General features: G+C 42.3%; 1 protein-coding gene across 1 annotated transcript in view; it reads right to left on the bottom strand.

The window, feature by feature from the left end:
* ACBD6 (acyl-CoA binding domain containing 6) overlaps positions 1 to 16,864 on the bottom strand; it is an 82,183-nt gene that overhangs the window by 63,968 nt on the left and 1,351 nt on the right. Inside the window, exons 2-3 of the mRNA XM_071435847.1 lie at positions 11,497 to 11,561; positions 10,909 to 11,005 (exon numbers count right to left, since the gene is read on the bottom strand). Coding sequence (XP_071291948.1) covers positions 10,909 to 11,005; positions 11,497 to 11,561 — 162 coding nt within the window. The remainder of the gene's footprint in view (positions 1 to 10,908; positions 11,006 to 11,496; positions 11,562 to 16,864) is intronic.

The raw sequence follows: 16,864 nt of genomic DNA, 5'->3' as shown, positions 1-16,864 counted from the left end.
CCAAGCTACAGACACAAACACAGCCTGTACTGTAATTGTTGGGGGGGTTTGTCAATTTAATACAAGATATTTATAGAGATTTACACAGACATTTGTAGGAGCAAGAAATATATTCTGAGCCAAGCTGGAAATACTGAACAACTCCATGGCTTGGGATGAAACAGGTGCTCTGAAGCCTGAAAACTGAATGCAACCTTAAATTTTGGTAAATAAAGGACATCAGCAGCCATCCTCTGCTTTCTGGAGTGACACTGGGCCAGCCATCACTGCAGAGGCCAACATCCTCACTGGTGAAAGGAGCAGCTCTGAGGCTGCTAGAGCAGTGCCATGGACATTTGTTTCCCACAGCACATCTCAGTTGTGAAGGCAGAGGGTGGATTTATGAGGTCTGCAGGCACAGGAATAGCAGAATGAAGAGATCTTCAGTGGTCCCAAGCAGGAACAAGGAGATTTCCAAATGTACAGTGCAATCCTTGGCAGGCTCAGCCAGAGGGATGCAGGATCTGGAAGCAGCAGCCCTTAGTACTGAGCACTGAACCTGAGCCTTTCCCTGCCTTTGTGTGGGTTAGTTCAGCAAAAGTACCTACAGGATGCTCCAGAGACCTTTGAGGAGTGTCACCTTTCCTTAAAATAGGAGTAATTTGGTACAACAGTGTCCAAATATCCAAGTAGAAGACAATAGGTGCCCTTTTAAAGGAAAACTTTTTCCAATCTAAGAGACAAATAGTGTTTACATGACATTAACCAACCTGTTAGTTAACATCCAAACAAAATCTTAATCTCCAGTAATTACACTCAATACTTCCTTGATATTTCTTGTAAAGAGCAAGCTAAACATAGCCACTTAACCTTTTCCTAATTCAAAAAGCAGTATTTTCACTAAAGAAACAGCTTACTTATGCTATAGCTTATGTTGTACATAAAACAATTACAGCTGGTTTCTCCTACCCAAAAGCATATTTATTATATTATTGTTGTTTTTAATTAATACACTCTGTATCTTAAACCAGCCTTTGCCCTGCCATGTGAAGCATCAGGGTACACAGACCCTTCCTGTGTTTGAATACTTCCAAGTAAATGTCTACAGCTCCACACCTAAACATCAATATATTACATATTCCACAGTAAGATAAACCTGCAATTTCTACCCAAGTTCCTGAATTTTTTAAGAGCCTCAGACACAGCAAGCTGAGAGTCTTGCAACAGCTTCAATTATTTGGAAAAATCAGATTTTTTTGTAATTAGGGTTGAGCCCTTCCCAGTTTAAAGCAGTCAAGCTGCCTGCCCAGCCTGGTGAGCTGCTGGCAGAAACAGGAGCAGGAGTTTCAGGAGCAGAGCAAGCAAGAGAGCAGCAGAGCAAGTCCAAGCCCCCCTCTGGAATGTCCACCAAGTGCCACAAGCAGAGGAGTCAGTCTCTGCTCCTCCCACCCTCATTCATCACCTCATTTGGCTATCCCAAAAAAAGGATTTTCCCATGTTTCTGGGCACTCCAGGGAAACACTGGGATCCAGGAAGGCTCTCTCCTGCTCAGGAAGTGACCTGGGCAGCAGGAATCATCACAGAAACACAGAATGGTTTGGGAAGGAAAGGACCTTGAAGGTCACCTTGTTTGAACCCCAACTAAAACTGGGCAAAGAGAGCAGATCTTGCCCTCCTGGTCCTCCTCACCTCACCTTGCAATTTCCTATTTATTTTTCCTCCCCTTCCAAACCTCCTGTTCCCCCAGAGGCTCTGCTCTTTGCCCCAAGCTCCTGAACTGCCCATGGCAGCTTCCTGCTTGGTTCAACACCTCTGCCCTGCCCCAAGCCCACCCTGCAGCTTTCCCAGCCCCCAGTTTTGTCACGTCAGCACTGCCAAAAGCATCTTGTACCAATCTGATTTAGAGTTTTCAGTACAGAAATGAACCTCACAGGAAAGTTTTGATGGCTGGTGGAGTCACTTCTCATGTCACAACACTGCTCTTTCCTGCTTCCAGCCTCACACAGCCACTTCACAAAAATGAGCTTTTCAATGCTTTTGTCATTCATGTTTTTGTGGCTGAGGAGCAGCAGCATTGCTGCTAAAATCTGCAACAAATGAAACCTGCACTTGGCACTCACACACCTTCCTTGACTTGCCAGAAACTGCCACCTCAAGGCAGAAATGACAGAGGGCACCTCTGGTTGCATCTCAGTGGTTTCAGCTTCTGGTCTGAAATTTTAACAAATTCAACCTTGCCATCTCAGTTTAAGCCAAGATCCCTGGAAATATCAGTATTTAACCATTTTCTGTCAACTCAGCCACAGAAGCAACAGCCTCCAGCAGAGGATGTGCAGCAACTGACACCTGACCTGGTGACACTGAGATGCTTTCTCAGCTAGGAGAGCAATTGCTGAAGTGAAGTTTCAAGATCCCAGAGCTCAGCTGCATCATGTGCTTCCAATCCCACAGCCATGGGATCACAGAAGCACCAGGTGCTGTGGGACTGCAGGCAGACAGCAGAACCTGTTACTTCTGGACAATGATTACAGGGATAACAAAAAGCAACAAATTCCCTGCTGCACACAAACTTACACAGTAAAGTGTTTTGTCTCATTCTGTTATATTTTGTCATCACTGTATGCCAGTAGTTTGAGATTTTATATATATATATATATATATATATATGTAAATTTACTTGCTCTTTTTTTTCAATTGCCTCTGGTGTATCTGGCTAGCATGCAGTGTCTTCATCCACCTGCAAGCCAGGAATCATGATGCTGGGATGCCTCACTTTGCTGCAGCAGCACACTCAGCAAGGCAGAGCTACACCTCTAATTATTCTTTTTTTCTCAATACATCCCAAATAGTATATTCTGTAATATTTCTGTAGTCAGTGCAAGATGGTGAAAATTAATTCAGTGATGTATTCAGAAGAAAAATATTTAAATATTACTATTTAACCAAAATCACTAATGGTGATCCTCCCCCAATTTCTTGGTTGGAATTCTCAAAATCCACTACTGTTACATCCAAGTAGCTGGAAGGGAATATGTTATGCTACTCACAGCACACTAACAACAGAGTGCATCAACACTGCTGGATCTGAGCTGCAAAAATGAGGACTAGCATCTCTACAAGCCAAAGTTAGCCCTTGGAGGGCTGGTAAGATTGCATATTTAACATACCGTATATTTTCAGCAAGAACAGGCAGCCTAAAAGGAGGGAGAGAGAAGAGACATAACCTTTGCCATGATAATTCTCTCCTTTGAAGAAGCTTAGGGGCATAGAAATGTGGGCAACCCCTGTACAGGATTTCAGTGCAGCCTTCAATCCATGACTGCATTGCTGGTTTGCTTCCTAAACTTCAGCCTCTCTGAAATACAGACTTGCAGCTTGGCACTGTTGTATTTCAATCAATCGCTTGGTCGAGGATCAGAATGTCATAAATAAAAGGAGCTGAGGCCATAAATTTCTGCAGAGATGTAAAATCAAAGAGAACAATCCAACACACTCCCAGGGGGTAGGAGGCTGACACATATTCCAGCTGTTTATATTTCTACTATGAGATGCTTGTTCATTTTAACTTCTTCACAGCTTGCCAGAGCCACAATTCCAAACAACAGTGTGGGTCTGGCATTTTGTTTTGTGCTCTACAATAAAAGGCTGCAGGAGATAAAAACCCCTGTGATTGATAAACTTGTCCACAACCAAAATCCCAGCCCCACCAGCACAGCACCCCAATGCCTGGCAGGTGAGCTACTTGCAAAGACAGGGACAGAAAAGCAACAAATTACCTATGGACAGCTTTTGTGGGTAGGATCTGTGCCAGGGATTTAAAGCATCAGCACACACTCCTCATGAGAAGATGCAGCAAAACAACACCACCCACCTTTATTGTGGAAGAATGGGGAAATTTAGTTCATGTTTGTAGTGTGGTATTTTAGTTTCTGACACAATAGAAACTACAAAGCATCCCCCTGCTAATAAGAAAAATAGGTTCTGAAAGCACGCCCTAAAAACAAAGCACTTAAAGTCGAATTTTGCAGATAATAGACTGCCTTTTTTCCAACTTGGATAAAATCAGGTGGGTCACCTCACCTTTAGTTTCACAAGTAGGAGTGAAGTGTACACAAACTGCAAGGCTTTGTGAGCCATGCACAGTAAATAACTGCAATCTCCATCAACTCCACTTGCATGCTAGAGACTGTCCCTCATGCAGCTGGCAAAAGGCAGCATGGCAGAAGGATCCCTCTGTGTGTTAACATCTAAACCTTCTCAGGATATAAAATCCTCAAAAACTATTACATACCCCAGTGTAGTTCACAAAAAAACAGCTCAGCAGATTGTCTAAAATCAGAGAACACTGAAGTCTCACACACCCCAAAGCCAGAAGCCTGGGGTGGATCAATTTTCTGGTTTTAATCTTAATTTCTAGCGCTTCGTTTTCTGCTAAAAGAATAATAATAATAAAAAAATACAGGCTTGATGGTTTAGCTTTGTTTTGTTTTCAAAGGGGAAGAGCTTGATTAGAGTTTACAAATTGTTTCAGTGATATGCTTCTTCTAATGTGGTCATTATTAAAATAAGAGCTTTCAAAAAAAAATGTGGAGCAAACAGTGATCTTTGTTTTCCAGATTTTGTTAGAAATTATTGTTATTGTTACCAACAACATTTGGGTAAAAAAAACAACCAAAAAGTCAGATATGAAATTCCCTAAGGATCAAGTGCCACAGCAGGATCCATACAAAGAAATGTGCAGAGCAAAGCCCCTGCAGCACTGTTGCACAGCTCCTCTTCCCAGTGTGCTGCATTAGCACAGGACAGCAAGCTTTAGGGAGCACAGCCATAATTTGATTAGTGCCCACTTTACACGCTGCAATTAAATTGCTTTTATACTACAAAAGAAATAAAGTCGCTTTTTTCAAAGTTTTTGACCTGGCAGCACAGCAAGCCATAAATTGAGATATTTCCCTAAACAAAGCAGGTGTCTGAGCTCACTGCTGCTGGTGACAGGCAGGGAGAGACCCAAACAGGTCCCTTCCCCTCCTGCTCTTCCCATCCCCCTGGTAATCCTGCCCACACCACTCTGCTGCTCTTTCCCAAGCACAAACAGTGGCTGCTGGGCCAGATTATCAAGGGAGACATCTGTTTGATAGACAAACAGGAAAACACGATGGGTGCACTCATTTTGTTTACAGACAACAGTTTTTCTAATGTATTTCTTAATTTCCAGAAGAAATTCCGCTGGCCTGCAGAACTAACCAAGAAATCCAGAGATTTCAGCCTGAAACATTTACCAGTCACTAATGTAATTCTTAGAAGTTGACCAGACATAAAACCTGTAAACTGCAAAAGATCAAAACTTCTTGTTCCAGATATCAACAGGGCAGACTTGAGCAATGAATCCAAACTTAAGAAAAATTCAAGTTTTGAATTTTACGAAATTTTTTTTATGTCATTGGAAACAGAATTTATATTTGAGTCATTATAGACATTTTTCAGTTCTCTTGGAGATCCTACACTACAGAGATTCTATGCTGCCTTGGAGAGCTTACTTAAATACAAAAGGCTCATCAATTTAAATCAATTATTAAAATAATTCAGTTAACACCTGGTGCAACCTGCCAAAAGCACACACAGACCTCAGCTCTTCTGCAAATCAGGGAATTGTTTCTCCTGCTTTTCACTGTGTCCCTGAACTGCAGATTCTCTTTCCCACATTTTATTTCAACTTGCTTATTGCATATAAATGTGACAGAGAAAGGTTATTTCACCAGAAGGGATGGAGCCCAGCCCTGGGCACAGGGTACCTGGCCACCCACCTTATCAAATATTGCCCCCTGCAGTACTTCCTGCAAAAACACCCAATGGACAAATCCATTTGTTTTATTCCCAAAGGTTTTACAGCTTGCTGGACTGCTCCGAGCCTGCAGCAATTGTGCATTTGCTATTTTATTCACTCTGAAGTTTGTTCTCTGTTTCATGAGCCTTTTTGTCCCCCGAGGGTTCTCTCCTGGCATGATCTGGTGCTCCCACACCAACCCAGCAAAGGAGAGATTTTACTCCCATTTGGGACAGACTACAGAGAATTAAATCCTCCCCTACTCAAACAAGGCACAGAATAGTACTTAAAAAAACACAGGCAACTTTCTCCCCTGTAAACATCAGAAGTGGGACTTCACACCTTTAAGAGCCTAAAAAGATGTTTGGTGAATGCCTGTTTTCTTTGAGGTGAAGCTCTCTTCCCTTTAGAGACAAGTCTGGGCTCTTCAGATTCGTGATCTCCAACTTTCTTCATTACACAGCAGAAATTTTACTAACTGCATTATTGGTGAAGCTGAGTCAAATAAGTTAAAATGCCAACTTCTTAAGCTTTGATATATAAATAGAAAATCTTTAAGTCCTCCTGTGAGTTTCAGCACTCAAAGCAAATAGTAAGAGGCGTGTAAGTGTTTGGGAAAGGATGCCACTGAAGTTAGGAGTGACAAGCTGTTCAGATTTGAACTGGTAAATATGTAATATACGAAATAGGAAAAGGAAATATTTCGAACCGAGCGATGCCAAAATTGCAATCAGCAAATGGAAGGCTAAATATGCTGAGCAAATCTGGATGCTTTTTTTATTATTTATTTTGATTGTTTGAGCTGTGCCATATAACCATCTCGTTACAAGAACAGATCAATAACAGCTCCTGGCCACCCCTGCAGTGTGGTGTCACACCTCCACCCACGGCCCCTGCGACAGGGCTTCGGTGGAAGGGACTGTTCCATGCTGCTAAGAAACGAAGTGCTGGCCTGCTTCTGCTTCTCTGGGCTTGAAAAACTTGAACCCAGTGGGAATTTGTGATATCCACAAGAGAGATGAGAATTTGGGAATGTGTGGGGGGCTGCAAACAGCCACTATGACTCTCAAATCTGTGAGTGCTGAAGTGCCCGATTATGCAGCGATGTACATGAGAACAAAGTGACTGCATGAAGGTGACACCCATCTTCTGAAGGTGACACTCCCCAAATCCCTGAGCCCACTGCTGAGGCTGCAGAACAGCACCATGGCAGTGGTGTGAGAAATAGCTGCTCACTTTTCACAGTTTAGGAAGGTTTATTAAACCTTATCAAAAATTCAACAGAAGACTGAATAAAGAAAAAAGGTTATGGCGCTGGGAGCAAAAGATTTTCCCTGCCATGTGCTCAGCCCCCCTTCACAATGGAGGTTTTCCCTTTTTAACCCTTCCCAAAGTTCTGTCCATCAACCCCTTCTTCGCTGTCCAGTGGTGGAGATCTCTTCCTCAAATCCTCATTGGAGGTCAGATGTCACCATAGTGACAAGCCAGCCCTCCGAGGTATCCCAACTCCAGCTGTCCCTTGATAACCACACGAGGGGGTAAAACATAACTATAAATCTATAAAACTTTTCTTAACCTATATCCATGATATTTGTCCATTAATTGTGAGAGTCAATCATGGCATTACTCATCTATCAGAGTGGGAATGCAGAGCCAGAGGGACACGCACTCCATGGCTGGCAGGGAGGGCAGGTGAGTGTCACCACCACCTCACACCAGCCAAAGCCACCAAAAGCAATTGTCATTTGCTGCCAGTAAAGCAGGAAGAGGACAGGTGAACATAGGAGAAGAGAAGCAGCCAGGACACATCTTCCTTTGTAAAGGACCCGAAGCAGTGGGAGGTGTTGACGGCGTGAAATGTTTCTGTTTGGGGCTGGAGAACGCAAAAGAATGGCTTCATAAATTATTCTCTGTTCTGGAGGAAGAGTGAATAGACTTGAAGGACAGGTGATGTCTCTGAAATATGCAAATAGAGCTGAGCTGGTCCAAGCAATTACCTTTCCACTGCCTGGAACTTCAGACTGAAAGGAATGACTCACGAGAAACAAAAGATGTGCTCAAAGGTAGAAGATGACGAAGGAAGACTGCATCAAGAGGAGAATGGAGACAGCATGGAAAAGACTATTCCTGACCTCCTGCTAACAGCTGTTCTTGGGAAAAGGAGCAAAACAACCCACAACACATAGTAAGACCTGGCTGAAGGTCTTCTTCAGCCTTTCAGAAGGGCTGGATTGCAGAACATCCTGAAAAGCAATTGGGATTGTTCTAGACCAACACAGCCATGAGATTCCCGTGGCTTCATGGATGGACCTCACCTCAAACACCCTCAAGGTTACCTGTTAATTTTAAAGATTTTCCAGCAAATAAAATTGCTGAAAATAAGTGCACTATGATCATTTTCCCCCAGGTTTTAGACAAAGCTCTGAAAGAGATGATTAGGCAGGACTATGAGACAACCTGCAGGCAGCAAGGGTGAAAAAGAAACTAAAGCACATTGGAAATAGCCAAGCAGATACAGTCAAAAATGGCACACAAACTTCAGAGAGCAGAGAACAGCTATGCTGCTGCCTCTGCACATTCAGCTGTCTCCTAATGAGGTGTGGGTACTCCAAAGTCAGTGCAGGAATAGGAAGCAGCAACAGGAAGCAGCAGGTGAGGTTTGTGCTGCTGTTAGAATTCTCATTGCTTCTGGACACAAATTCAGGGCAATCCTCCTGAATCAGAATCCTTTTACTTCAAGTTTGTTTCTTTTTTCCATCCAAAACAAAGATATTAAATTAAAGCAGGTAAATCTGATGCTGGAATTGTACTAATTGAAGAAACTTCAATATGAAAGAATGAATCAATGGAGAAACAAGAAAAAGGAATGAAAAAGTGGATCTATTTGGACTGCATAAGAAATACTGCATTTAGTTCCATTCTATTTGTTAACAAAAATACTGACAGCCTGAAGGCTGCAGAACAGCAGCAAATCTGCTGAGGAAAAAAATGAACCTATGAAAAAAATAAGTGGTTTTAAGCTTAAAATTTTACTGAAGGGAAAGGCTTCTTACTTAATAAAGCCCTTTGGCAAATCTATGAAACAGGAGACTGTCGAGGATTTAAAATAACACAAAGAACAACATTAACAGATAAGATGAAAGGTTGAAGAAAAAGTAAGTTGGGAACATTGAGAAGGCTTTTAAATAACAAAATTCATGAGGATGCACAACAAGAAATTGAACACTTTTGTACTGTAATTACTATTTATGATTCATAATGATATGAAAGCCAAAGTTTTAAAATTTGTAATGTGCACTTTATACTGCTTTCAAACCAAGCATTTGGAGTGCTTAATTCAGAATCTATGGTACATAAGAAAAATCTGAAGGAACCCAGCAGATGAGCATGCAAAGGAAACACAATGACAGTGATGAAGCACTTTGTAATGTACCCACAGCTCTTTTCTATAAATCCAATTTGAAATTTGAAGACTAAAGTAGCTATTTTATCTCCATCTCCTGACACATACATCTCCATCATTTTAAAGAACAGAGCTCCCTCTCGTGGCTCCACAACGTGGATTTGGTGGGGAGAAGGAAAAATGGGAGAGCAGCAGGAGATGCATGAGAGGACTCCTGAGAGCATTTTGGTCCTATAAAAGTGGAATTAAAAGGATGATGTAATAAGAAGGACTGGTGAATTCTTGTGAAGAAAGCAAAGCCATCTTTATTTCAATGCTGACTTTTAAATTACATTTTCTGCTAAGGTAACCTTTTTACCTTAGGGGAAGAGGGGAGGAAGAGTGCTGCCAACCTTTCTGTGTTTGCTGTATGGGTTCTTTGAAATATTTGTTCTGTAAAAACATATTACACCTCTTTCCTGGCTGACAGTTTTGTAACCTGAAGCTCACAGCTCTGACAGTATTTCTCTGAAGCAAGGAAGTGAAGGGAATATTCAAAAAGCCAAACCTGTCACCACGCTGAACGATTTGTTCAGGAAAGCACTGAGTATTTTGTTTGATTTTTTCTTTCCATTTTAAAATTAATATTAATGTGTTTCACTTGACACTTACTTCATTCAGAATTATACATGGATTTTTACAAATTACTTTATTTCTGTATGAGAATTTTAGCCTGGACAAGAATTTACCCAGCAAGCAGCCAACTTTGGCTAACTGCACAGCACATAAATCTATTTTCTCCAAGGGCATTAAAAAGGATTTTTTCTAAATGACAGCCTTTCTTTGCTGCAAAAACACTATGAATGGCATGGAACATGGACTAGTGAAGAAAAAAAAATTAACCTTAAACCTCAAGAACAGCATCAGAAGACAACTCAAAATCAAATTCTTGGTTCACAGGATTGTACTCACATAACATTTTGCTTCCAAAGCACAGGAGTATAGAAGAACAAATTTCCTACCATGAGAAGAAATTACCATGCCTTCAGCATTTTACTATTAGTGAAATATCTCCACTCTATTTCTAAAGTCTATACTTTTTCTAAAGAGCAATCCTCTTTAAAAATTGTATAAAAGTCAGTCTATAAACAGGAGATATCCTTAAGGATTCAATCAAGTAATAAACCTGGTAGATGAAAGACAAATTAATTAAAATGACAGTACAGTCTCCCTATAACACACAGATACAGACTTGTTATGTTGGAGTACCTAATCATAATCAGATTTGGTAATTTGCTGCATGGAAACAAAAAGGAAACATTTTTAGAATTGATCATTCAGTTCATGTCACTTTCATGGAGATTGCTTTCTATTGATCAACATTTAAAGAGTAGTTGAAAAGAGAAGGATGAGAAAAGGATAAAAAGTATCTTTACATGCTAAATACAGCATGAACCAATAAGAGCAAAATAAATTAGATCACTACAGCCAAACCAACCCTGTGCATGAGCTGGCTGTAATGAAGATCATTATGAATGAAAGAGATGGTTCTTCATGCTTCAGTCACAACAAAAGGAGAGTTTTAGAAACGAATTTAGACTTTAATCTGCTCAAAATGAAGTTTGCCATGCAGCAATTAAAGCCTGTGAGAAGCTGAACCATTGGCAGCTTCACAAAGACAAATGCTGGTTGGTTTTCTGAATGATAATTCCACGTTTCCTACCTGTGGATTCCAGCTGGGGTCGAGTTTTTTCACTGCAGCAATGTACTCCTGCATAGCTTGGTGAGGGCTGGTGTCTCCCAGGGCTTTCCAAGCCTCCCTAGGAGCAACAGGAAAACATCAGTGAGCCCCTCAGAGTCAGCACAAGGTGTTTTTATAGGGACATCAGTGGAACACAGCAAACAGATTCATCAAAACCCTTTCAGGGCATGCAAAGCCATCTTTCATTCAGCTTGAAATGGTCAACTTTTCTCTGAGGCCATGAATGGCCACTGTCAGTGCAGCTCTGTTGTGAAAGGATCTTTCAGGGGATCCTGCTCCAGGCTGGAACACACTTTGTGTTCACAGAGCTGCAGCTGTTCTCAGATTTTTGCTGTATTGCATGCCAGCTCTGGATGAAGACAGTAAATAAAGGATTCTGGTATTTCACAGTTGTATCAGGCATAGCAGCAAACATTTCCCTGTTAAAAAAAGAATTTTAAAGCTATTTCAGGGGCAACTCCCCTAGGTCCATAATTTGTCTACAGATGAGACAAGATGGAACAAAAAGTACAGCCAGAATTGCTAGGAATGATAAGGATTTCCTCTTACCATTTCTGCTTTCCCTCAAAGTCAAAGAAGCCTGGCTTGGGGGTGTTACAGGCTCCAAGTTTCACCTAAAGAAAAGAAATTTCCTTCTGTCAGAACAAAATAAAGGGGACTTGCACAAGGAAAATTCAGTGTTCTGATGGTTTCAGGGTAACCATGTCATAAGGCCATTAAAAAAAAAAGGTTTTTGGGAAAAAACTTCATCAACCACATCTCACCCCTGCTTTAGCACCTCTGCATCCCTGGGTTTTCTTTGCATGATGCACGGGAAGCAATTTTGTCGTGCAGCTCATTTCTTTTGCATGCATTACCCACAGGGATAACCAGTGAGTGATTTCTCACTAATGTTATGTTTATTACCCAGCCAAATGCCTCATCCTCCACCAGGATAAAGAAAAATTCTGTTGATTAGGGTTTCCACAGAGATGATTATTCATTACTGCTGAAATTCACCTGCTTCCGCACAAAGCTGGAGTAAACAGACTTTGCTTAATTATTTTCAAGGTCCTCTGGAAGGCAAGGGGACAAACTTGGAGCAAAGGAATGCCAGGCAGCTCCTGAATTTGCTCCCAGGCACCTGGCTGCAGGAAGCACTGCATGAGAGACAAGTCAAGGCCTGAGTGCCAGAGATGAGCCAATGTGTCAGAAGCAAGGCAGAAATTAAAATGTGTATGTGGGGGCTGAAATGAAAAAACACAAGGAAGAGAGGGAATGAGCCAGAACCCAGGGATAGATATATGGAAAAAAAGTGTCACAGCCAGTGTAAAATGAACTTGGTGCCAGAGGGACTCAGGCAGTTTTCCATGTGTAATTTTTTTTTAACACAGAATGATGGGTGAAAGGGTAGAAATCAGAGCTGAACCAGAACAGAGCTCCTGGGAAGCAGCTCCCACAGCAAATGCCCCTAAGACAGGGCACAGCACAGATGGGGACCCCAGGGAGGGGACACAGGTACAGCCTGGAGGTGGGCAAAGGCTTCTGGAGAAACGTTTTGTTAACCAAGCAAAACCAAACTGCATCCAGCAAATGTTTTATGAAATATGCTCAAGTGTTCAGGCAGGTGAAGTGCTTAAATCAAGGAACAATTCTTCACCTTAACAGGGTGGGGATTTTATGCTGAGGATGGAAGCATTAATCAGGCTTTAAAGAGAGCATGCCCGTGCTGAGAGATATTTATTAGTTACACTATGTTTTCATTTAAAGTATTAGAGGATATGAGTGACTGTAACTGAAATTAATTTTCTGTACATCTGACTGTCTCCCAGTGAGCAATTCATCCAAATTAGAACATCTTAGCTGGCCTTTAAAACAACATATTGCATTTCAGGGAGAAATAGGAGAATAGGCTAGCAACAGTTAAGTTCTATAAATCAGTCACAATTCATGTAGTCTAAATGGTTTTTTTTTCTATGCTCTGAGGTGGATTGGACCACTTGTTTTAAAAAGCAAAACAAACTAGGGAATAAAATGTAAATTCATTATCTGTATGGAAAACGCCTGCTTGGCAATTCTTTAGTTCAACAGCCAACCTGCAGAAATTGGCCAAGATAGATAAAAAAAATAAATCTGTTTTAATATTAATTTTCCACTGCCATCATCAAAACACGACAGCAGTTTCCTCTCTGGAGATTTGGCACTCAAAGGCTGTTCTAGCACTGGGGAAGACTGTTAGCAACATTGATAGTAACACAAATCAAGGAACAGTAGTTAAATTTCATCCATCAAGAGGGGAAAAAAGTGCACTTGTGCCCTGTTTGCTATTTTAAGGCACATTAAAAAGGCTTGCAGGGGTTTTGTTGGAAAGAATAAAACACAAGATTTTGGCTCCTCTCTCTTTGCTGCAAGACTCACAATGCAGGAGAAACCAACGAGGAATTTAACATAAAAGAGGATCTGAGCCTGACAGCTGAGGAAAGGGAGTTAAACATGCCAATACTGACAAAAAAGGCAAAATAATTTTGTGCAGGACTCTGTCCTTCTGCTACTTCCCTAGAGGACCTCAAAAGCTGTTTTACTCCATAGCCAGCATGAAGCCAAGAGCCTGTATTAGTATTTTAAATTAAGACTTTCTCATTCTGTGTCCAGAAAATAATTATTGAAGGTCTCTAGGGTGCTGACTGGTCACTTGATGCTCAGCTCTCCTCACTTACAGTTCATCAGCTGCATTAAAAGAACATGACAGGCAGAATGCATTAAAAACTTCCTGGCATTGCTTCTGCATGCTGAGTTGCCTGCAGGCACAATTCTCCTGAGTGGCACAAACGTGATCCAGGCAGCCCCAAACAGGCAGTGTCTGCAGCCACAGCTCCATCTGTGGCCAAAATAAATTTGGAAACCTTGGATGAGGCCTTCACCTGAGAGCTGAAGGTCAATGACATTCAGAAGAGGGAGAGATGCTCAGAGATGTGTTAATGCTGTTCACCATCCCCATGCACCTTCAGCTGCTGCTCCACACTGTGAGAAACCTTGAGATTCTCCTCACACCTTACTCCACGACTGGTTCTCCCTCCCTGGTGGTGGGTGAATGGTCCTTTGCTAATTTTTCTGCCAATATATTTATACAGCAGGGTGTTCCAGCCAAATGTTCCTACCTGATTGTAAATCTTGTAAGGTGAATTGTATTTGCAGCCTCCCTAAGGAGCAGAACAGAACCTCCATGGACAGCAGGACTGTACACAAGCCAAATAAGCTAAATTGCTTTTTCAAGACAGCAATTCCTGCCTGTTCCCATCCACAGCTCTGTCCCAACCTATGGGAAAGCCCTGACTGAAAATGGGGTGTAAGGAAGGACAAGCAAACACCAACCACAGAAGGAGGGGACACGATGACCAAGGGACTGCATGTCCCAGAGAGAAGAGAGTGACACTGGTGACAACCAAGCCAGTGCCATGGCACGGTTCCATGAAACAGGGAGCTGCAGGCAGAAATTCCTGTGTTCAGGGCAGGCTTGTGGCATCACAGCCCACAAGACATCATGCAAAATTGGTATTATATCCTTGAGCCCACACTGGGAGACTGTACAGGCCCCATTTTGCCATCAGCAGTGGATTTCCAACTTGCCAGCACCTCTCAACATTTGCATGGACACATCCTCCTCCTGGCAGGGCAGTTTTTCCAGTCCAGTAATTTCCAGCAAGTTCTGGATCCCCTCCCCTATCTAAATCAGCACTGCTACACTGGTCTCCATTGCTGCACCTTCTGAACCTCAGATTTTTACATCCTCCCCATGATGGGCAAGCACTCCCTTCACTTCACCACTACAGACACAAGGCCCAGACCAGTGACTTGCCCAAAGCCACAGAGAAAGTAGTGGAAGGGAAGAAAAATCAGTCCCAGTCCAGAGCCTTGTGGACTAGTCTGTTCCCCCTGTTGTGGGGCAGAGTCATAAACTCAGCAACATCTTCTAAAAACCTCACTGGAGATGACAACTAAGCAATTCCCTTATTTTCAGGTCTCTGACACATAAACAAAATCAGAGAGAAAAGTAATAAAATCCTGAAATGGCCTCCAATAAAAGGTAATAAAATTCCAGGAAAATGCCTATATACCCAAACAGTTTGAAATAAATTATATACAGTATTTTAACAGAGAGCTCAGCTGTTACTGTCACCTCTTTTATGATGATGCTGTATCTTAAATCAAAGCCTTTAGTGACACAAAACACTAAACTGGGAAAAGACAAGGATGCCAAATCAAGGACACTGGACAGATCTGAGTCAGCACCTTTTGTGTGCCAGCAATTCCACGGGGGTAATATATTAGCAGCTCGTTATGCATCCTGATACAGCTGCTGTAATTAAACACAGAAAACTTGCATTAAACACCCTCATTTTGATTTAAAGCACAAAATGCTGCAAAACTTAAAGTTAGCAGGGCATATTCCTGCAGTGGCTGTGCTAGCAAACCTCTCCCATCTCCAGTGCCAGCACTGCACTGCCAGGCACTCTGTAACAGGGAGGGCACCTTTCTGAACTGGGGAGACACAGAAATCCAGGGGCCAAGCACAGCCTGAAACCAAGGAGCACAAAGGAACTGGCTGTCACATCCTGGCTGGGCAGGGACACAGGAGAAGGACACAGAAGTGCCCTGTTCTTGTCAGTGGGAAGCAACTGGAAATCTGTGCTGACAAAGTGTTAATTGTCAGCTTTTCCTGACTTGTATCAAAACTCTTGTGAAACAGCTTCTGGTTTTTGCAATTTTTAACGTTAAACTTATTGGTCTTACAGAGCTAACAGAAGGAAACCCTCTGTAGTCTGGGGACAATCATGAGCTGACAAGCAAGCAATCCCTTCCCATTTCCACCCAGCATAGTCACAGAGCACTTGAAACAGAGCAAAAAATAAATATTTTATTTGCAACAAGCATCCTGAGAATCCAGACAAAAAATATAGAAAAGACACCTTTTTGCTCTCATCTTGGGCATGGCAAAATTCTCCTTGTATTTATTTTTCCTACCCTCCTTTTTCTCTCACAAGGGGAAGAGAAACCTGGAGTCCTGTTTAAGCACTAAGCACAGTCTGAAAACAAAACCTCACGTGACCAGCCTGCTTTTAACATAATTACTGGTTCAGAAACCACAGCCTGGGAGCTGCCAGCTTAGAGGATAATTAAATATTGCACTAAAAAATTGAGAGCACTTATACATGGCAGTAGTAGGACACAGGTAATCCATGTGGGAGGAACATGTATGGAAGATGTGCACACCCAATTCTGTCTGTGCATCCAAATGAGTGGGACTCAGTTCTCAAGCTGAGGCAGCACCTCTTGCCACACACCTGAGCCACAGAATCACAGAATGGTTGGGGTTGAAAGATCACCTGGTTCCAACCCCCTGGCATGGACAAGGACACCTTCCACCATAACAGGTTGCTCAGAGCTCCATCCAGCCTGTATTTATAGTTTTATTCTTTCATATTCTGGGTGTAACAACACTTAGAGTTTTGTGTTTCTCCAAGTTAAGCGATTGTTACAGTCCTTTGCAACCAGTGCTTTGTTTAGTTTGTTTTATGTAACTTCTGCCACAGGAGCAGGAAGAAGCTACATTGTGTATTCCAACAGGATGCACCCCATGGCTTGCTCAGTTCACGCAGCCTGAAGGGGAAATGGGGGCTGTGTGCAAGGTTACCCCCAGAACCAACCAGCTCAGGTGTGCAGCTGGTCCTCCCCACCAATTTCAACCACCCTGGACTCTGCCAAAGCCAAACCACAGAATCATTAACTGGAGAAAAGATCTCCACAATCATTCAGTCCAACCTTTGGCCAAACACCACCATTCCCACTAAACCACACGGCAAAGTGCTGCTTCTGCTTGGATTCTGAACATTTCCAGGGATGGTCATTCCATCCATTCCACTTCCCTGGGCAGCCCATT

The sequence above is a fragment of the Agelaius tricolor genome, unplaced genomic scaffold, assembly GCF_023055355.1.
Source record: "Agelaius tricolor isolate 1412-34295 unplaced genomic scaffold, bAgeTri1.0.p SCAF_11, whole genome shotgun sequence".
NCBI classification, from domain to species: Eukaryota; Metazoa; Chordata; class Aves; order Passeriformes; family Icteridae; genus Agelaius; species Agelaius tricolor.
The sequence above is the reverse complement of the archived record's forward strand: the minus strand, read 5'-3'. Positions and strand labels throughout refer to the sequence as shown.